The 22656-nt window shown below is 45.0% G+C and overlaps 2 protein-coding genes across 15 annotated transcripts in view; both read right to left on the bottom strand.

The window, feature by feature from the left end:
* The window catches only part of SLC4A5 (solute carrier family 4 member 5), a 145923-nt gene extending 126400 nt beyond the window's left edge, over window positions 1–19523 (bottom strand). For all 3 annotated transcript variants that reach the window (XM_054548027.2, XM_054548028.1, XM_063713590.1), the window contains exons 1-2: window positions 19446–19523; window positions 814–890 (exon numbers count right to left, since the gene is read on the bottom strand). The gene's annotated coding sequence lies outside the window, so the exon portion shown is untranslated. The remainder of the gene's footprint in view (window positions 1–813; window positions 891–19445) is intronic.
* Window positions 19524–19596: 73 nt separating this feature from the next.
* DCTN1 (dynactin subunit 1) overlaps window positions 19597–22656 on the bottom strand; it is a 30500-nt gene continuing 27440 nt past the window's right edge. For 6 of the 12 annotated variants that reach the window (XM_054546650.2, XM_054546651.2, XM_054546652.2 and 3 more), the window contains 6 exon segments: window positions 22055–22069; window positions 21733–21866; window positions 21433–21616; window positions 21089–21168; window positions 20491–20580; window positions 19597–20075 (listed from right to left, as the gene is read on the bottom strand). In XM_054546650.2, coding sequence (XP_054402625.1) covers window positions 19938–20075; window positions 20491–20580; window positions 21089–21168; window positions 21433–21616; window positions 21733–21866; window positions 22055–22069 — 641 coding nt within the window. In that variant the 3' untranslated portion in view covers window positions 19597–19937. 12 annotated transcript variants of the gene reach the window in all.

The raw sequence follows: 22656 nt of genomic DNA, 5'->3' as shown, positions 1-22656 counted from the left end.
ACACAGAGCAAGGAATCATAAGTCCTGGGTGGCTTGAATTGACTCTTCCTAAAAAAAGAGCCTGTGATCTACGAAGTCCAATATAAAAAGATGTTGTGGATTGCCCAGACTTAGAGTAAGAGGGGCAGAAATGAAGTAGGCATGGATGGTAATTTTGTTTTTCCATCAGGGCTGCTCTTACTCTGGAGTAAGGAGAGGAAGGCTAAGACACAAAAGGGGGACTCAGCCCAACCCAGCTTATGTCCTATGATACCAGAAGGGAGCATTGCAATGACCTATTAAACCTCAAACCAAGCTGAATCCATTTTTGAGTAAGAGACTCTTACAGGGCTCCTGTCCTCAAAACTATATAAAATTGTCCAAATTATGTACTTCTGAGATAATAAATTAGCAGAAGAAGCACATAGCCCACCTCTTAAGATAGGGAAGTAGATCTGAAGTAGCTCAAGAAACAAAGTTTTCTACAGATGAAGGATGAGGGAAGGAAACCCAAGACCAGTTGATTCTGGTTTGGGAAATGAAAACATTGGAGAACACACTCTACTATCTGTTTCTTGTGACATCCTTTGTGCTAAAGTTATCTCCTTTGTTGGCATGGCCACCATCCCTACTTCTAGTGCAGTGGAGATGTATGAGTGTCTCCACTGCTAAGTGTTTAGTTACTCCCTCCTGGGAGATAAACTTGACTGGAGAGGGTGTGGGCAGGCATTCAGTCAAGCAACAAGCCACTCACTGAGTGCCACCAATGGGGTAGGAAAAGATGACTCTCCTTAGATTGGTCCATCCAAAATAAAGCAGGTAGGGAGAGCATACCTGGGTGGTCTTCAGGGTACTCCTGGAAACATCCATCAGCTCATGAGCTCACAGCTGAATTCCAAATCCTGGGATGCCTGCTTGGAGGGAGGGTAAAACACCATTTCTCAGGGACAGAAGCCCACAAAGCTAAGGGCACTGGGTTTCTAAGTCAGGATTTCATCACGGCTGGATGACCCTTTTTTAAGGAAAGCCAGCTGACCTCCAGGATTCCTGATACATAAGAACTATGCAGTCTGTCACTTCTAGGGAGAGAGATGGGGACTAGCTCTGGTTCCTCATGCGTTCCTTCCCTCTCACTCCCTAAAGACCTCAAGAAACAGATCCTTGGTAACAATGCCTTCTTTGGGCCAGAAAGCTTAGTTGAAGTGTGGATTCTTATACAAGTCTCATGCTTTCTGGACTCCTAGGAGAATCAGAGGAGACACCATAAGTAACCCTTATTGAATTGGAAGAAGTGTGAAGTACTATCAACCACTGTGACTTCCATGGCTCAAGAACATGCACAGAGGTCTAACTAGATATAGGTCTCAGCCCCTGACTTTAGAAATCTGACATTCCACAGATATGCACACACTACACGCTCCCCTCACAGAGGAAACTGGAGTAGGGGGACAGAGCAGAACAAAATTGCAACACTACTACAGGAAAACCTCGTCATTCCGTTACTTGTCCTTTGCTATGTTGGAATAGTTATAGATTAGTTTCAACAATCAGGTTACTCCTTATCTTTGCTCTAAGTCTTGTACAGGCCTTTAGCAAAAAGCAATAAAATTCTCATCTGACTCTCGGTGGGCTGGGGAATCTGCCTGTTCTATTCAGTTGGTTCACTCACATCTTCAAACAAGAACCTACAACCACTCTGTAACTTTATTTATGTAAAATCCACTCTACTCACCCCAGTGCAGTGGCCTGTGGCTCCTGGGCCCTGACTCCAATTCCTTTAGGGTGGACCTTGCAGTTGGAACCATCCACTCCCGTTTTTTCTACCTCTGCTATTAACATAGCCCCTCCTCTATTGCCTCACCAACTATTTTCAAACCAAAAAGTCTTTGTCTATTCATAGCCACTGTAAAAGTAACATTCATTTTTCTGTTTTTTAATCTAATGTCTGTGTCTTCAGTGGTTCTCACTGGCTAATCTAATCAGTGTGTTCTAGGGAGGTTTATTCCTTGCCTGTTCAGCTTGTCCCAGCACAATAAAGCTAAGTCATTTGCCTGGGGAGAATCAGCTCTTTTAAATCAGACAATCCTCAGGAAAGATGTCAGGACTTTTGCCTCTTTTCTTCATGGGCCTGAGGTTCAGGAGAACATTCCACATTCCACTGCCACACAGCTCTGCAAACCCCAAATCCTGACTCTCCAAAGAAGGATATGGGCAAGGAAAACAAAGAAGGCATTTAAACAAACCAAACCTTGCAAGAAAAACTTTGCATACTTAGTGATTTTTCTAGGTTTATCCTGACTTTTGGCCTCTTTTTTTTATGAATTCCATTTTTGTTTAAGTGAAAAAGATATGGTGAGAGAGACATAGTGGAAAATGGGAAGTTTGGAAGAAGATGGGAAGGAAGGAGTCAGTGAGTAGGAAGTGAGAATCGGGAGTGGAGGGAGTGAGGGATGCAGTGCTGAGGGATGGGGAAGAGAAGCATGCCAGGAAGGCGCAGCATCTCTTGGCACCCAGCATGGGGCCTGGTATATGCACACACTTCCCCTCATTGAACTCTCAACAGTCCAGTGGGGAGAGCATTCTCGTCCCCAACCTTACAGAGCTGGAACAGAAGCTCAGAGACTTACAGACAGGAAGAAAAGTAGGAGCTGGAAGCCCCATTAAAAAAGCAACTCTGCCCCTCTTCTTCCAGTCTCTTCTGTGACTTCTCTAAGGGTCTTCAGCCTCCTTATTTCAGGGCTGATCTTCTCTTTCAGATAGGAAATTTATCATCTGGTTGAATATCCTCACTTTCTTCCTAGATCACGTGGACCTTCTCTTTCAGATAGGAAATCTATCATCTGGTTGAATATCCTCACTTTCTTCCTAGATCACGTGGACCTTCTCTTTCAGATAGGAAATTTATCATCTGGTTGAATATCCTCACTTTCTTCCTAGATCACGTGGAGTTTTCCCTTAGTGGAAAAGCCTCATTCCTGGATCTACAGCCTGCTGGTGGCAGACATGTAAAAAACATGTTTCAGAGGCCATGCCCAAGCCAACACATTAACCCAACTTTATAGTTTCTGTTAATAATCCATGGAATCAAAGACAGGCAAGACCAGGGAGATCAACACATGCTGGGTCACCAGAGGCTTTCCTGGTTTTAGCACAGAAGATGTGTGACCCAGGAAACCCCTTAGTCCCAGGAAGATCAGCACAGCCTAGGCCAGAAACAGTTTCCGGCCTTAGGGAATTTCCAGCTGGTTGGGGATTCAACAAATTCAGAAGAGTGTGAGACTCCAAAAAGAAGCACAAAGAGAGGGAAGGGTTCAGTGAAAGAAAATCACCCTTGTTTGGAGGATTACTTTGTTCCACAAATGTTCATGGCTTACCTACTGGCCCCATGTGTTAAAGAAAAGCTTTGTGGAGAAAATGGCCTTGGAGATGCAGTGAAGGGATAGGATAGGGGTAGAATTTAGAACAGCAGAACTCCCAAGGGGTATCTGAGGCAGAGGGAAGAAGCCACAAAAAATAAAGACATAAGAGGTGGGAGAACATAGCGTAAATATCCTGAGAACTGGAGAGCAGTTTCCCTGGCACAGGGCAGGTTTGGGGAAATAAAGCTTTGGGCATGCGAAGATAGGCTGGGTATTCTATGGAGAGGTGTAAACATCAGCAAACATGTCTGAAGTGAAAGGAATGTGGAATGGGAGTTGGTACAAGAATAGAATAATGGGCTTCACAGTGGATTGTAGCACAGGTGGAAAGACCAGTTGAGACGTTACTGCCTACCCTTTGGTTTCTACCTACCAAGGTTTTGTTCAAATAATTTGGACATTTATTTCAGATACTTTAGGTTTGGGGTTTTTTTGTTTCTCACTTCACAAAGGAATTTGAGGGTGAGCTTCATCTGGTTTGGTGAGGGTATTGGAAGGTATGGGGCAGGGGCTGTCCCTCCAGGATGCACAAAGGGAACAGGTTTGCAGGCTCAGGAATCCTCCTAATGGAGGGAAGAGGGAGGAGGACCTGCCCTGGCAGCACTGTGCTTTCTTCCTCGTGTCTACTGTCCACTGGGATTTGGCTGGTGCACTGCCTGTCTCCCTGTCCAGCCCTAATGCCTCGTTAGCTGTTAACCAAAGCATGTTCCTTACTTATTTGAGAGGCTTTCTACCTTGCTAGAGAAAGACAGCCATTTGAATGTTCTCTGTGAGCAAAGGGAAAGGCAGTGTGGCGGTGTGAGACCACAGCCTGAGGTTCCCGATTGCCACCACCTGCCACAATATCCTGCTGCCACTCCCCAGTTCCGCTGTCTCTGAGCCTCAGTTTCCCACATGAACCAGGCAACTAAAGTGGGGATGGCAGATTTTCTCCCAGAAGGGAAAGTGCTAGGCGTCAGGTCCAAAGAAGTATACTGTAAACCCTTCCTCATATTCCAGCACTGCTTTGGAATGCTTTTTTTTTTTTTTTTTTTGCTTTGGATATTTTTCCTTTTTCCTTTTTTTTTTTTCAAGTTCTCTCATGAGGTTGCATACTTTACTTTTTTTCATTTAAAAAATGTAGTTCCAGTTGGACTTAGGGAGGAAAGAGAAGTAAATGTAACAGTTCACTTTACCATCTTGAACAAGTTTTTTACTTAAGGTTGATTTAACTTGGTAACTGTATTTTTTGTGAATTTCCTATTCATATCTATGTTTCTATTGATGTGTTTCTTTTTCCTATTTATTTATTTATTTATTTTTGAGATGGAGACTCACTCTATCACCCAGGCTGGAGTGCACTGGCCACCATCTCAGCTCACTGTAACCTCTGCCTCTCAGGTTCAAGTGATTCTCATGCCTCAGCCTCCCAGGTAGCTGGGATTACAGGCATGCGCCACCATGTCAGGCTAATTTTTGTATTTTTAATAGAGACGGGGTTTCGCCATGTTGGCCAGGCTGGTCTCAAACTTCTGGCCTCAAGTGATCCACCTGCCTCAGCCTCCCAAAGTGCTGGAATTACAGGCATGAACCACCACGCCCAGCTTCTTTTTCCTATTTATTTGTAAAAGTTACTTATATATGTTATAAATATTTTTCTTTTTCTTTGTTTTTAGAGAAAGGATCTTGCTCTGTCACCCAGGCTGGAATGCAGTGGCGCGATCACAGCTCACTAAAACCTCAAACTCCTAGGCTCAAGCAATCCTCCCACCTCAGCCTCCCAATTATAAATATTTTTCTGTTTGTCATTTGTCATTCATTTTTGTTTGCAGTCTTTTTCTTTTTCTTACAGAAAGGTTTAATACGATGCGTGTGTGTGTGTATTTTAATAAAGTCAAATTTATCCATATTATCCTTTAAGGTTTCTAGTTTTGTTGTCAATCTTAGAAAAGTTTTAGCCATCCCCAACTTTATACACAAAATAAATTTTCTTTATATAGAAAATCTGTATGTTCTAAATTTTCTTCTAGTTCTTTTCCGGTATTGCTTTGTATATTTAAATATTCAATCCATCTGGACTTTGGTATATGGTGTAATATAAGGATTTAACTTGTTTTTCACAAGTGTTAATTCACCATTTGTAAAATTACGTACCCTGTACCCACCATCCTACACCCTCCTTCCCAAAGGGGCAGACTGAAATCCAGCCGAGGGGACCCATCCTGCTTGATCCCATACTAATGTTTCTATGTGCTTGAGTCTGTTCTCAGCCAACCATCCTGACAGTAGGCCCTGTGCCCAGTTTCCCTTTCTTACCACTCACTCATCCCTCAAACCACTGTGTTCTGATTTCTGCTCCTTACTGGTCACAGACATTTCTGTGGCAAAGCTCATCATCAGACTTCTAATTGCCAAGTGGACAATTAGACAGTGGATACTTTTCAGATCTTTGCTTGATAGACCTTTCTATTACATCTGGTGTTATTGAGGATTCTTTCCTTTTTTTTTTCCTGTTTGTTTTGCTTGGTATATTTTACAACTTGTGGGCCATTCAGTATGTGCATATTTATCTTTGTTAAATAAGGCCACATTGTTTTCCAGAGTGGCTGTAGCACTTCACACATCTACCAGCAGTATGTGTGTCTAACTGAATTACTTAAGGATAAGAGTTGGGAGATCTAGGATGCTCTGGTTTTCTGCCCCCAGGCATGTGCTCAGTGTCCCCTTTGTGCTGTCACCCCACAGATCTCTCTCCTGTGAGCTTGAGTCCTGCTGCTGGCCTAAGTCAACCCCACCACTATCACTACCAACTGCCAACACAAACCAAGAGACAGCTTTAAAGACTAACCTTCCCAAAATCCTGTTTTTGCATTTTGTTCCCTGTTCTAGAATTGCCAGTAGCTTCCCAATGCAGTCAAATACAGTCTGAACTCCTTGGATTGGCACTAATGGTGTTCTCCTGCCTGGCTTCCTCATTCCTTGCCAGCCTTATTTCTCTCCCCGCTACACCCTCCTCCCCAAAGGGGCAGACTGGAATCCTGCCAAGGGGACCCATCCTGCTGATGAGGCTGTAAACCGGTACAGCCACTCTGCAAAAACAATGTGGCAATATTTAATAAAGACGAAAATACTCATAGGGAATGACCAAGCAATTTAACTCCTTAGAGAAACTTTTGCATATGTGTGCCAAAGCACATGAACAAGGGAGGATATTTATATAGCATGGTTTGGAAGTACCTGAACTCGGAAGCAACCCAAATGTCCACTGGTAGTGGAATGGGTACGTTCTGGTCTCTTCACCCTTCACTTCCCTTGCCTCCTCACTGAACTTACACAGCATGTTAATTTTTCAGATAACATGTCTTCATTTAAAACAGGAGCCCAACTACCTACTTTCCATTTACAGAGCATTTTTTTTCCACTGAAAAATGAATTTCCAATATCACTATGTTAATATGTATAAAAACTGGTCAGGCGCAGTGGCTCACGCCTGTAATCCCAGCACTTTGGGAGGCCAAGGCGGGTGGATCACAAGGTCAGGAGTTCAAGATCAGTCTGGCCAACATAGTGAAACCCTGTCTCTACTAAAAATACAAAAAATTAGCTGGGGGTGGTGGTTGTGAGCCTGTAACCCAGCTACTTCGGAGGCTGAGGCAGGAGAATCATGTGAACCTGGGAGGCGGAGGTCGCAGTGAGCCAAGATCACGTCATTGCACTCCAGCCTAGGAGACAGTGTGAGACTCTGTCTCAAAAAAAAAAGTATAAAAATTTTATAAAATGGTGTGGTCATGTTTTATCATTTGTTAATCTAAGTGTTTCTTTTTGTGTTTTTAAAAATTTACTTCTTGAAATGTGTTTATATTTTTTAAAATTTAAATATATATCTAGGTTTTCAGTTCTACGTTGTCAAATGCATAGTCTATCCTTTGCTTTTTGCTTTTTACAAAGGAATACCAAGATGAGGTAAAAGTGATTTATCTCAGATTTTGTTCACTGAGGCTTAGAGTTTACTCCATGAGTTCATGAGGGTTCAGTTCTACCTATTGTTCCTTGCTCAATTGTTTGAGTAGGTCCTGATTACCTGCCAGATGGCCAGTCCTGGGCTGATCTTTTCTACTAAGATCAGAAGGGTCTCTTCTGGCAAGGCAAGCCTGGCTTGTACTCTCTGTGGAAACTTAACTAGCCATGGCTGCAGCTAGAGGGCCCAGCCAAGGATCTTTCCAAATCAAGTGTCTTTGGCTATCAAATATGTAGGTAACTAAAACTCCAATCTCTGAGGGAGGACAGTCTGCCCTATCTGAACTCCCTTGTCTTCTAGAAAGGGTCAAATAGTAGTCTAAGCACTGGGGGAGAGTGAACACTTTTCTCCTTGTGTCTCTGTTAAGGGCAGGGAACACTAAGCCATTAGTAATAATGTAGTTTTTAAAGTACATTAAATCAGCTAAGTTAACTGTTTAACCGTAAGTTCACCATTCCTTTTTTTTTCTTTTTTGCATTCCGTCTGTTATGCAAAAACCCCAATTTTTCATTGATTTGAAATGAAAACGTAGAAATAACAGGCATGCCATGCCATCAAGAGACCAACCACTACCTCATCCAATATTTCACCCCTCTCCACTCCAATTGTTTCGATCTCTTTCAATGGGTGACTTCACAGAATTGAGACACTAGGTCTCACCAAGATGGTGATTTTTACGGCCAGCTTCTCTGGGATGAGTAGGAATTAGCATTTCCTACAATTCCCAGATGATGCTGACGCTGTTAGGAAATCACTGCTCTAACAATTTACAGAAAATGGAGAAGACAGAGGAACTTATTAACACCATGAGGATGCATTTTAAGAAAATCCACATTCTGAGAAATAGTTCTTTCAACAAATAAATTATAAGGAAAAATCAAGCAAAAAAGAACCTAGACTGCCTGTGAATGGCCACTGCATTCCAGCCTTGGCAACATAGCAAAGCCCTTCTCTGAAAGAGAGAAAGAGATGATGAGGAGGAGGAGGAGGAGGTGGAGATGTTTCTAAGCAAGAGACTGGACTGGAGGCCTCAATTTACTCCCAGAGTCATCTGGAGGTCACAAAGGGCAGAGAGCCAAGATGGCAGCCCAAGGCACAGTACAAGCCTATCCTAGCTGGTGTCAATGTCTTCTAGATTCTGCCCCAGGCCTCCAACTATGGCTACAGGCTGGAATGTGGACCAGCCTGCTTAATCTTCAAAAGAGAAAACTGCCTATGTCAACTCAAGTATAAAATATCAGGAGAGCTCTTTGCTCGGGCACCAGTAGAACAATATGCTGACACTGCTGAAACAGTGAAAGATTACAGCTTCTACTTTGTAATGTGGTTCTAGGATGACACTGAGCAGGTATAGTGCTTTCATCAGCATTGGCTTCACAGATGAGGGTGATGCCTTTGACTTTGATAACTTCTGAAAAAGCACCTTAAATGGATAAAACAGGTGTCTGAGATGGCCAAAGGATCTCTTGAAATGAACACTCATCCCAGGTTGGATCTGGGCTTTAAGGAAAGACAGACCATCAAGTTGAGTAATGGGAACATTACAACCAAGGAATGATGTGCTTCAGCCAGGTGCAGTGGCACACACCTGTAGTGCCAGCTGAGGGCTGAGGCAGGAGGACCACTTGAGCCCAGAAGTTGGGGACTGTAGTGTGTTATGACCATGCCTGTGAATGGCCACTGTACTCCAGCCTTGGCAACATAGCGAGGCCCTTCTCTAAAAGAGAGAAAGAGATGATGATGATGATGATGATGATGATGATGATGATAATGAGGAGGAGGAGGAGATGTTTCTAAGCTCAGGACTGCAAGAGACTGGACTGGAGGCCTCAGTTTACTCCCAACCCCATCTGGAGGCAAGTTACTCTTCCTCTCCATCCTCCAAGGATGTTGCCTCACCAGCTGTTCCAATTCTAACCATGGGGGGAGTGATGCAGATATCCTTTTGGGCTGTGATTCTTCTGCTCCTGTCATGACACCAGCATCAGCTGCAGTCTCTGTGAGCAATGACTTGGAGAGACTTTATAATCATTCTGTCCCAAACCTGGTGTCAAAACCATCCAACTGACTCCAGATCTGAATAGTACTAGCAAGACATCAAGGACAGACTTGAAGAAAGAAAATGACCTTGAGAAAATGGGGCAGAAAATCACGTCTCTGAGGAAGAAAATGAAGAAGGAGCAAAGAGCAGATCTTGTAAAAGAAAGACTGTTTCCTAAAGAATTATGGTGTCTGATGTATGGGTTTGGGGATTATCAGAACCCTTACACTGAGCCAATGGATATTCTTGAAGATCTTGTTATAGAGTTCATCAATGAAATTATGAACTTCCAACACCAGTTAGAAGATCAGATCAAGTACAAGTTGATGATACTGTCTTCTTAATTTGAAAGGACCAAGAAAGTTTGCTAGAGTTAAAAGACTTGGTTACTATGAATGAATAACTGAAATGAGCTAGAAAAGCATCTGACGAAGTCAACTATAGATTTTGACATCTTTTGTACTTTCTGAAGCTCCATTATTTTCTGGGACAACCATATATAGTAACTAAATATTTCTACAGTAAGGTCCCGATATCTAACCATGTAAATGAAAGATGAAGAAACAAAGTTTTCATATTTTCAATTTTAGAATGAGACTTTAACTCCTGTATTTATATTACCATACTTGAATTATTCCGTTTTAATGACCACGTGTAAAGGACCTTGCAAACTGTGCAGTTCCTTCTGACTTTTTACTACCTAAATGATGAAACAACACAATATTTGTGTTGAGTGTTTGTGCCGCTGTAAGCTACACTACAGCTGTTTAATATGTGAAATCCAGATAGTACCTTTGACTCACCATAGCTGAGACACAGCTGTGTCATGTGTTGTTTCTAGACAGTATCAGACAAATTATTAAAGATAGTGAGCTGTTTTATGTTTAAGTAGATATAGAAAAAGTCTCCTTTAAGAATGTTTGTATTAAAAAGTAATTTGTTTTAATATCCTTTTTTTCAGATACCAAGTGATTTTTTGGAGAAACTAAGTTTCATGTGAAGACTTCAGTGTTGGAAGGCTTTTCCTTTTTTTTTTTTTTTTCTGAGACAGAGTCTCGCTCTGTCGCCCAGGCTGGAGTGCAGTGGTGCGATCTTGGCTCACTGTAAGCTCCACCTCCCAGGTTCATGCCATTCTCCTGCCTCAGCCTCCGGAGTAGCTGGGACTACAGGCGCCCGCCACCACACCCAGCTTATTTTTTGTCTTTTTAGTAGAGACGGGGTTTCACTGTGTTAGCCAGGATGGTTTTGATCTCCTGACCTTGTGATCCACCTGCCTCAACCTCCCAAAGTGCTGGGATTACAGGCATGAGCCACCACGCCTGGCCTGGAAGACTTTTTATTTTTATTTATTTATTTTTTGAAACAGAGTCTCATTCTGTCACCCAGACTGGAGTGCAGTGGTGGGATCTCAGCTCACTGCAACCTCCGCCGCCTGGGCTCAAGCAATTCTCCAGCCTCAGCCTCTCAAGTAGCTAGGACTACAGGCGCAACCCACCACACCCAGCTACTTTTTGTATTCTTTTGTAGAGATGGGGTTTCGCCATGTTGCCCAGGTTGGTCTTGTCTCAAACTCGTTGACTCAAGTGAGCCGCCTGCCTTGGTCTCCCAAAGTGCTGGGATTACAGGCGTGAGCCATTGTGCCCAGCCTTTGGAAGGCTTTTTAAAAGCTTTGAGGTTTATCCATACTATTTGTCAAGTTTTTGGAGAATTTGTTTTCACAGATCAAAGCTTCTAAAAATAAATGCTTTTAGTAGTAGTTGGAATAGTGTTGCTTTAAAAGTTGGTGACAGAACAAGCATTTGGTATTAAACAAACAAGTATTGTTTTATTAACATATTTGTTAGTACTATTCATTATGAAAATGAATCCTTATCTAAAACCATATGTGGCTATGGAAACCACTTTTGTAGTTCAGAATATACAGATTTTGTGTGCATTTAGCTATGTTACATTGTTACATGAAATCACCACTGCACTTAGCTTATAAGGATTGAACTTGCATTTAAAGGGATCAATCAATGCTACTGTTTGTGAAATGGAAAGTTTTGTGTGCCACTTACAAACATTATCTATAAATCAGTACTTGGGAAAATTCTACTTTTTTTTTTTTTTTTTTTTGAGACAGGGTCTCGCTCTTTCGCCCAGGCTGGAGTGCAGTGGCGCAATCTCAGCTCACTGCAAGCTCCACCTCCCAGGTTCACGCCATTCTCCTGCCTCAACCTCCCGAGTAGCTGGGACTGACAGGCACCCGCCACCGTGCCGGGCTAATTTTTTTGTATTTTTAGTAGAGACAGGGTTTCATTGTGTTAGCCAGGATGGTCTCGATCTCCTGACCTCGTGATCTGTCCGCCTCGGCCTCCCAAAGGGCTGGGATTACAGGCATGAGCCACCGCGCCTGGCCAGTACTTGGGAAAATTCTACTTTCTTAACCTATTGATACCAGGAATAATTTCTGAAAAACTAAACAGAAATAAAATGACCTTGGGAGCAGGAATCTTTAAGAGGCTAGAAACCCCTTCCCTTCCCAGAACTACAATTACTAAACAACCTTTTTCTTAGCTTCCCCATTATATTCAAGCTGGTTTATGTCATTCCCCTTTGCAGTTACTTGCTGTGCAGCCAAGAGTGTCTGCCATCTCCTGCTCACTAACAAGCCAGGAACTAATGGGTCTTACCATACCTGCGGCTATGAGGAAATGACCCCTAACGTTGTAAAATTTTTCTCCACCTTTTAAATTCCATAACTTACTTCAGTCATCTCATGGCTCTCATGTACCCTTTGTGAAGTCCTATTTAGCAATTTCAGGGGACAAAAACACAAAACAAAACAAGAAAACCCTTGCTACTTCCTACTCCACTAAGCCAATTCTCTGAAAATGGATAGACTTGCCTTCAGTGTTTATAGATCCAAAATTTTGATGGGTATGGAGAAATATCTCTTATATACCCTTCTTCACCACATCCGGTGCTGAGTGCAGCTCCACTGCCCTCGTGTGTTTACATGTCTCTTCCTATGATACAAAGGTGTTGGTAGCACCTCCATTCTTTTGTCAAAAAGTGCAACATCTTCAGCCAGTGGGTGTGGCTTAGATGAAGGAAGTTCAAGGGGATGTTCTAAGTTATATTCTAGAAGTGTTTATTTTCTCCATCCAGCTGCTGCAACTGATGGAAGGCTTTGCTTTGTATTTGCCCCATTATTTAATATAAAATTAAAAAGTTTAGAATTTAACCTGATTTGTGGAGCAGAGAGGTTGCAAGCACTTAACTCTCATTCAGTACCCATGTTGACTTGCTGCCTGGGTATCTGTCTGGCCACCTTTAATAGACAGGTTTTTTCAATCCATTAGCACCTCAGAAAAAATCTGCTACATCTTTCATCATTTGTAATGATGGAGAGTCATAGCTTCAGCCATTTGACAGGTTTCCCAAAGTGAAGGTTTTGATATCCATCACCTAGAGCAGTGGTCCCTAACCTTTTTGGCACCAGGGACCGATCATGGAAGACAATTTTCCCATGGAATGGGGAGGAGGGGGAGGATGGTTTTGAGATGAAACTGTTCTACCTCAGACCACCAGGTATCAGTTAGATCCTCATAAGGAGCCCACAAGATCCCTTGCACTGCAGTTCACAATAGGGTTCACACTTCTATGAGAATCTAATGCCGCTGCTGATCTGACAGGAGGCAGAGCTCAGGCAGTAACGCTCCCTTGCCCATTGCTCACCTCCTGCGGTGCGGCCAAGTTCCTAACAGGCCATGGACCCAGTACCAGTCCATAGCCCCGGGAATGGGGACCCCTGACCTAGAGTACCTCAAAGCAAGTGATCCTCTCACTACTTTCCCTCTGCCCTGCTTTTTCTTATACATTGCTTGAAGAGAGCTCCCTTTTCTAGGTCAATGGGCATTACCTATTTGGTTTGTTAAGGGCAATCTGAGGAAGAAATAAGATGATACAACTTCTCTCCTTAGCACCTGTTTGCATGCTTACACTCTGAATGAAGGAATTTTTTTTTTTTTTTTTTTTTTTTTTAGATGGAGTCTTACTCTGTCGCCCAGGCTGGAGTGCAGTGGTGCAATCTCGACTCACTGCAACCTCCACCTTCTGGGTTCAAGCGATTCTCCTGCCTCAGCCTCCTGAGTAGCTGAGATTACAGGTGCACACCACCGCGCCCGGCTAATTTTTGTATTTTTAGTAGAGACGGGGTTTCACCATGTTGGTCAGGCTGGTCTCAAACTTCTGACCTCGTGATCCGCCCACCTCGGCCTCCCAAAGGGTTGGGATTACAGGCGTGAGCTACCACGCCCGGCCAGGAAATTCTATTGAGTTTCAAAATATATTCTCTCTTCTTGACTTACATCTTTTCATCTTTTCCTAACTTTGAGTCCATTTTTTTTCTCATTGCACTCCCATTCCAGACAGCTCTATTCTTGCACAGCCATGGCAGGACATCTTTAAATTTTAATAGAAAATACTAAAAGGAAAATCTCTATAATCCCAGTGACTAAGTACTGGGAGCCTATGTTCTCAATCTTCCTCCATATTGTGTTATTTGCTTTATCAAGATGATAATGTTATGTATTTGAATAAGAAGAATGTATATAAAGCAAACACTGTATTAGTACAATAATTAGAAAATAGGGTGAAGCAGACTCAAAAGACATCAATTTGTAGTGTATTGTCTTTGTCTTAAATCTCATCCAAATAAACATACTGTAAAACAAAACAAAATGTTTATAAGACAACCAACGTAACTTGAATGCTGGAGAGTTGATGAATTAACTTTTCAGGTGTGATAATGGTATTGTAGTTTTCTTTTTTGAAGAGCTATATCTTTCAGGGATACTAAAATATTTTGGATGAAATAATAAGGTGATAAGATGTCTGAGATTTGCTTCAAAACATTCTGGGAGAAGAAGGGAGAGGAAAGGGGATATAGATGAAACGAGATGAACCATAAAATGAACATATATTGTATGTGTAAGTCATTACATTCTCCTCTCATTTGTATGTTAAAATTTTCCATAATAAAAAGTAACAAAACACAGGGTGAGAGACATCTATTTACACGGGTACCCGTTATTTGAGCAAGAAGAGTCCAATTCCCACATCCAAACTCCCCAGCCTTTGGAAAAGGAATGTAGGCCAAACGTCCCAGGCTGCCCCTCTGAGGACCTCTTTCCCTGGGAGTAGCAATACCTGTTTCGGGTGGCACAGATGATAGAGACGGAGGGAGGCTAGATGAATGGTCATGCTACCCATACACATAGAAAAGCTGGCTACATGAAACAATAACCACAGAGAAGCAGGAGGGACCACTCACCCTCAGACTTAAGTGTTCTCCAGGTGCCCTGGGCCTACTTGACAGGGGCCAAGGTCACCTGTGCTATAAAACTTCCAGAGTACCTGGGCTATAGAGCATACCTGTTCCTAATTCACTTTTTGCCTCATGGCTGTGTAGCGTAGACTCAGCTCTGGGGCCTTGTACATCCTTGTACATTCCCTAGGATTACCCAGCAGCCTATTTGGGTCTTTGTGTTGCCCCACCCCTGCTCCCCACTGAGGCAGAGCACTGAAAATGTGAACCAAACAGGTGAATGCAAATTGTGGGCGTGGGGTGAGGGAGGTCCCACCACATTTAGACTCTCTCTCTCAGCCTTGGCCTGCTAAAAGGAGGAGAAAACAGTGCCTAGATGGTAGAAAATAAGACAGTAGCCGCCCACAGAAACAAGCTGAAAGCTGGGGCACTAAGGGCTACCTATCCTTCTTCTTTTTTTTTTTTTTTTTTTTGAGACGGAGTCTCACTCAGTCACCAGGCTGGAGTGCAGTGGCGTGATCTCGGCTCACTGCAACCTCCGCCTCCTGGGGTTCAAGTGATTCTCCCGCCTCAGCCTCCCGAGTAGCTGGGACTACAGGCACGCGCCACGACGCCCAGCTAATTTTTGTATTTTAGCAGAGATGGGGTTTCACCATGTTGGCCAGGATGGTCTCGATCTCTTGACCTCGTGATCCGCCCACCTCAGCCTCCCAAAGTGCTGGGATTACAGGCGTGAGCCACCACGCCTGGCCAGGGCTACCAATCCTTTGGGGCTCAAAAGATGGTTATGTGTGTCACAGTGTACATCTTAGGAATGTGCTTCTATTTTGTTTCCTTTTCATTTGTTTAGTATCAGCCTCTCCCAGGTATCCTTTTTTAAGTACCTGCATCAAGCATGCTATGTTATTTAATTTTCTCCCTGAAGATTACCTAAGAATATCACCTGAGGAAGGTGCTATTGGCCTATTACAAATACAGAAACTGAAGCTGAAATGTTAAGCACCTTCCCCACGTTCAGACAGCTCAATAGTGGAAGAGATGGAATATAAGCCCTATTCTTATTTCACAAAGCTGCCTCCATGCTGGAGCAGGTAATGTTAACCCTAGGAAACTGCCCAAAACCCACCAAAAGAGAGAAGCTCCTAGGGAACAGAGTTGAGAATGTTCATATCCTGCCCCTGCCAACTGCCTGTCTGCTTGGTTTTGTCACACTGGCATTTCTGGCTTTGGATGAATCAAAGGTGGCTGTTACTATGCTATACTCCATCCTTGGTACACAGAGCACCTCGCCAGGCCTCTCCCCCACCATCACATCCCCAGTTTCCAGAAATCATTCCCCTGGTCATCTGCCTGGCTATCCACTCTCCACAATCCCCATAAATGGATGCCACCCAGGACACACAGTGAGCGTGAGCTGCTGTCTCCCCTTTCTTGCCACAACCCAGTTTGTTTCCTCTGTTCCATGGAGACTGCCCTGGCCAGCTCATCAGGCATCTCTGAATCACAATGGCCACTTCCCAGAACTTGACTGCCCTCTGAGCTGCTCAATCTCTCCCCTCCCTTGGCTCTGTGACAATGCTTTCTACAGGGGCCCTCTGCTTGCAGTGGATGCCCCTTCAGGCTGCAGGCTCTTTAACTCTCAGGGCTTCCCAGGGCTCTACCTTCCCTTCCCTCTGAATACTCTCCTGAGGTAACTTGCTGCTTCAGATTCTCTCAGCCTCACCTGACTCCCAGGTCTCCAGCTGCTTGCTCTGTGCTGACTAACTCCCACAGGCCGGTGACCACATTCTGTTCCCCTTGCCATTGCAGGACTTAGATTAAATGCCATGCCACAAGGCATGGGATCTGGCTTTTGCAGTGGCCAAGAAATATCATCCCAGCAAGAAAGTGGGGAGCTAACACTGGCTCCATGGCAAACATTAAGCAGTAAAGCATGGGCAGGAAGCAGAACAGGTGAATTTCCCCTCCATCAATCCAAATACAATGTTCTAGCCAGTCATGGTGTTTCTGTGTAGTCTATCCAGAGACATCCAACATGGGCAAGTGCTGTCTTTGTGAGGCAGGAGCCAACTCACTAACACTAACCTTTGATTTTCTTTTCCTCCTTTCCCTCACTCTCGCTGCTCTGAGACTTCACCCTCCAATAAAGTGCTAACACTAGCTTTGCCTCAGATTCAGTTTTCTTAGTAACCTGAATACAGACAGTAACCTCACCCAAACCATGCCTTCAACCACCATTGATACACTCCCAACTCACTCCCCAAACTATCTTTCATCTGGACATCTCTGCTGAGCTCCAGACCCAGCAGGTTCCAACTGCCAAATGGACATCTCTGCTTGTACATTCTCACAAGCACCTCAAACTCATGTCCAAAATAAAACTCATCTTCCTCCTCCTCAAATACGTGCCCTTTACTTGTATTTGGCAGGATGCAGAGATGGAAGATACCCTAAAGGAACTCCTGTCTAAAGTGGGAGAGGAGTTAACTAACACTTAAAATAGAAACAGATGCTTACTGGCATAAAGTAGCGTAGTAGGAGCACATACTGAAGAAGAGAAGCAAGGCTACCGTGTGCCAGCACAGTGCTTGATGCTTGCATGCACTATCTCATTTGACCTTCATAACAACCCTGTAAGGTATCATTTTTCCATTCTGCAGGTAAGAAAACAGATCAGAGATTAAAAACCTTGCCAAAGTCACAAAGCAACTAAATCCAAGCACACCTGAAAAAAAGGTCTATATCTTTTGCTGCCTCAAGAAGAGGAGCACCTAACAGGCCATAGGGATTGGAGATTTCCTGAGATGGCATTGCCAGAGCTATCTTAATAAATGGACAGGATGTCAGCTGAGGAATGGGGATGGGGCAGGGGCAGGGAGGTAGAGTGGAGGGAAGGAGGTAGATGGCATTCTGGGTGGTGGGAAGAGGCCTAAGAGAGCACAGGGTGGCAAGGAAACTGCAGGGGTTCACTAAAGCTGAACCACCTGGCACGTGGGGAGAGGCTGGAGAGGTGGACAGGACCCAAATCATTGATGGTCTCATGTGCCATTCTAGTGAATTTAAATTTTAAAATCTAGACACACAGAGGAACCATTTCAGGATCTTATGTAAATTTTAAATCTAGTTGAAGAAATCATTTCAGGATTTAAACTGGGGAGTGACATGGCCCAGTACGCATTTTGGAAAGGTCTCTCATATCAATATGTAGAACTGGTTGAAAAGAGGCAATGGAGGTAGGGTAACCAGTTTAAAAACTGCTGAAGTGCCCAGAGCAAGAAGTTATTTATAGACAAAGTTCGTGGATGTAAAAAGGTGGACAAATTTGAGAGACAGTAATGAAGGACAAACTGAACAGGACTGGATAACTAAATTAGCTAAGGAGATCAAAGAAGGAGTCAAGGATATCCAGGTTTGTGGCTTGTCACATGTAGGACACAGAAGAGATGATTTCAGTTTTCGACATGCTGACTCTTAAGATACCTGTGGGGCACTCATAGGGTGACAGCCCACAAATAATTGGGTGAATGAATTCGGCATTCAAGAGAGCAGCAGTTTAAGTAGTGAGAAACTGCCACCAAGGGAAAAGGATGGAACAAAAAGCCCCGTTCTCCTTTCAAAGTGCCACCAGAAGTTGCTTGGCCTCAGTGTCTTAACCACACCAATCAGAAGGCAGGTCAGCAGCTTGGGTAGAATCCAATCCCAAGGAAAGGACAGTGTGGTCTGTGATTTCCTTGCCCTAGCAGAACCCAATTTGGAGACATAAGGTGAAGACTCTCTGGTTCAAGACACAATAATAACCCTTCTCAACCAGTTCTGTGAGAATTAATCCCTCATATGTAATGCATTATATCCTATGCATCTGGAATGACACTGGTTGTATACCATCGAGAGTATTGAGGAAAAGTCATCAAATCATTTTCTCTCGGAATCCCAGGTGAGAAGAACCAAGGTGCAGAGCAGGCATTCAAACGCCATAACCCACTGACCTCCCAGACAGTATAGTCACTGAGAATATGGCCCCTGGACGCCCGCCTTCGAGCACCCCTCCTCCTGTCTGCCCTTCCCCTCAAGACAGAAAGCAGAAGAGCAGAGGGTCTGGCCTAGTTTAGGCCTAGCACTCTGCAGGGTCAAGGGTCTCTTTCTGCATCTAGATCAGACCCTTTTGGGAGTCTGAACTGGACTTCTCTCCCCAAGTGAGGAAAAAAAAGAATATAAAGGAGCTAGCCAACTAATCTAAACTGGGGCTAATATCTACAATGCTGGGATGCTGTTTACCAGCCTAATGAGTCCCAACTCTGGAAGTATTTTCAGCAGGTCTGGGTCAAGACCAGAAATCTGTTACATTTTAAAAGAAACTCCCCAGGTGATACTAATTTATAGTGGGGTTTGGGAGTAGCTTTTGTACCTTCTATCCTTTACTAGTATGCCACTTTAGTTTTCCCTTATTTAGTAAATATTCCCTCTGAGAGGCCCCAGGTCTTATGGGAAGACTGGCCAGTACATCAGAAAATTGGCTGGGGTGGTGATCATATCATTACTCCAGCTCCACAAATTGGACTAAAGAGCAGTGGAAGCTACAGGAAGCAGAGGCAGGGTTGGCAGAGGCTATACCCTCCCAGCCCTCCTGACTCCATAAATGAACTTAGGTACCTAGTCCTAAGTCTAGCCCTTTCCTCCTTGTTTAGAGTAACTTACTGCACATGAATTTTAGAAACAGCATTCTGCTGGTCACTATGAAGAGGAGCCCTCAAATTTGACACAGCCAAAGCTTCCTCAGCATCGCTTCTCCACTCCTGCTGTGAGCTTAATGGCCCGAGTCCCACTCTCAACACCACACAGGAAGCACTGAAGCAGAAGTTGCTTTAATCAAGGGGTGAAGTCCTCAATCAAGGGGACCTCACTTAACCTTTGGTGGTGGGGTCTCAGCCTACCCCCCACAAGCCCTGAGGCCCCTCAGGAAGGAGGGAGCAGTTGAACAACAAATTATGGCAGAGGCCAGGGAACGGGAGTGGGAGAACCCGGGTCAAGGTGAAGGGGCAGGACGCTGAAAGGGTGGGAGTGAAGCTGAACGGGGCAGGAAGAGCTTAACCCACGTTTCTACCTGGGGGCTGGCTGAGGTGGCTGTGCATCGGGCAGAGCGGCACCAGAGGGCTGAGGGTCGAAGGGGACAGCAGGGGAAAGGAGTGCTTAGGAGATGAGGCGACTGTGAAGCTGGTGCAGCTGCTCCTGGGTCAGCACCAGCCGGTGTCGCTGTCCAAGACCAGCCGCACACGAGAAGGTCACTTTGCCCATGTAGACTGTGTCATCCTGCTGCTCCTCCTTGGCCTGGTGGTTGATGAGGAGAAAAAGACTCCAGGTCAGGGGCTCACTTGAGCTGTGGGCCACTGAAGGGGTCCCTGAGCACTGAGACCAAGGCAGCTCCTGGGTGGCTAGGGCTTCTGAGATCCTGGGCTATTGTGACCACATTTTTCAAATTAGAATGGGGATACATAATCTGACAAGGGAGTTTTGAGGCCTTCCTGGTGTCAAAAGTCACAGAAGGTGTTTACGTGCTAAAATATTGGAATTTCAAAGCACTGTAAGCACTTCTGAGTTACTTGTAAGAAAGATTTGGCCAGATAACCCAAGGTATGCAGTTGTTAGACCTGAGACTCCAAAGGCCTCCTCCAATTCTGGAGGAGAGGGGGGCCCACCTGAGCTCTCCACACTGTCCCATCCTCCACCCCATGCTCCCCCTCACCCTGAGGAAGGCTGATGAAGGGAAGGTGGCAAAGTCAGTGGGTACTGTGGCTCCAGGGCGCTGAGATACTGTCTCCTTGAGGACCTCATCCTAGGGAAGGGGAGAGGAAGACAAGGGTTCATTTATGGGACCCCCACAGGCTAGCACAAGACCACCTGGTTTCACAGAGACACTAATACCAAGGGGGCAGGGACTTAGTCCTCTATATCGCCATACTTTTGCTCTCATCTCCAACCCCATCCCCACCCCAGCACTCCTCCTTACTTTGCAAGTCCTCATCCTGTAAGGCCCAACTCACATTCTACCGCCCTTGGGAAGCCATGCCCAACCATTCTACCCCACAATGATCTCAGCTCTGATGGAAGCTAAAGCCTGAACCAGTCACTCTAAAGATTATCCTAGCTTATCCATTTTGTTATGAGAATCTGTCTTCTGTTTGCACTGAGACAGTGAGCTTCCAAGGCAAGAACCCTGCCTTCCCTTCCATCTCCTCCCCAGCTGCTGTCTAGCATAGGGCTGGGCTCAGAGGAACTCCACAAGTGCCTGGCTCCACCAGTTTATGCTGTGAAGTGAGCTCTGCCTGGCAAACTGAGCTGACCTTGAGCTTCTCGATGGTGTCACTCAGGGACTTAAGCTGAGCCACTTGCTCCATAAGTTGGGCTGACGGGCTCTTGGCAGCTGTGGGGAGAGAAAGCTGGTGAGGCCCACCAAGGCGCAGGCAGGCAGTTGTACTGGATTAAGGGTTAGGGGTGCAGGTATGAGACTCTCTAACAGAACAAGTACTTGAGAGAGAGTGGGTGAATCAAACAAACTGAACAGTGAAGCCAAAGAACACTGCTGGGAAGAGCTTCTGTGGTGGGGGGACCATCTGAGCAGGGGCTAAATCCCTGGGCCAAGTGGAAGGGGCAGTTTCATTCATCTTGGGGGTTGGCAGGTACATACCAGGGCTGGTGCGAGTGATGTCTACTACGTGCGTGTGTGTGCTCAATTGATTCAATGTCTCCAGCAACTGGCTGGTCTTACGATACAGCACTCCAGCTGGTAACTCACTGCCAGGGCCCTCATGGGATAGCTTTGCAACATGCAGAGGGGGCAGGGATGCCAAGGATGCCTTCATCTGGGCTCCCTGTGGATGAAAAAGGAAGGGTAGTGGTAAGAGGTGCTAGGAGGCCCCTGTCATCTATCATCAATGGGGAAAATATGCTCCATCCCCCATCCCAGTCCTCCCCGTGGCTCCCTCACCTTGAGGATGCTGTTCTCATGCTGGAGCTGGGAGATGTGCAGCCTCATGGCAGAGATCTGCTGAAGCAGCAGTGGTGAGTCCTTCACCAGCCCTGGGCCTGGCACAGACCCTGGAGCCTGCCCAGGGACGGCTCCTGTGGGGACCATAAAAAACTGTCATCAGCCCCAAGGGGAAAGGGTTGAAAATTGGGCTCCATTCCACTCTTCCCCTTTCCTCATCCCCTCATCATCCACCTCCAGTCTCCTGGCTTCCCCCTCCACCCTGCTCCCTTAGCTCCAACTCCCATCAGCCTGGTAACCCCCAGCCAGAGTGGGTCTCTACCTCGCTGCTGTTCTTCTGTGCTCGGGATAGCCCATGGGGGAGCAGGAAAAGAGGAGAGAGGAGTTAGGTGATTTGGGGGTTACGGGGACACACCAGAGGAATCCTGGACACAACCTGCAGGAAAACCCTTTTCCTAATCATCATACTTTCTCTAACAAGACCCTCTGCCACCTATCTTTGGGGACGAGCAGATATGTGTGAAAGAAAGACACCAAACAGGAGTGAGGCCACAAGACAGGGAACAATGTGTGAAGAACAGTGGCAAAGACAGTGTGCACTGTACAAAGTACTTGGAACATGAGGCTGTTCCTGCCTCCCTGTCTCAGATGCCATCTCCAAGAAGGGCATGGAGAATGCTCCAGAGACCCCAATAAGTCTGCACCCTTAGTGCTCACCAGCAGCAAAGCTTAAGTTGGGGATGCAAACACACTCCCTTGCTCCTAAGGATTCCCCATTGCTCTGAGGCAAAAGACCTTCTTTTTTGGTGGGAAGTTTCATAAATTCAGAACTATGTTTGTTTAAAGAGTGCTAATGTTTGTTTAAAGAGTGCTAAAAACAACACAAAGTAGTAATCCTGGAAACTCTCTCCAAAGAACACAGAG

Source organism: Pongo abelii, chromosome 12, assembly GCF_028885655.2.
Source record: "Pongo abelii isolate AG06213 chromosome 12, NHGRI_mPonAbe1-v2.0_pri, whole genome shotgun sequence".
NCBI classification, from domain to species: domain Eukaryota; kingdom Metazoa; phylum Chordata; class Mammalia; order Primates; family Hominidae; genus Pongo; species Pongo abelii.
This window is presented reverse-complemented; position numbering and strand designations above follow the sequence as displayed.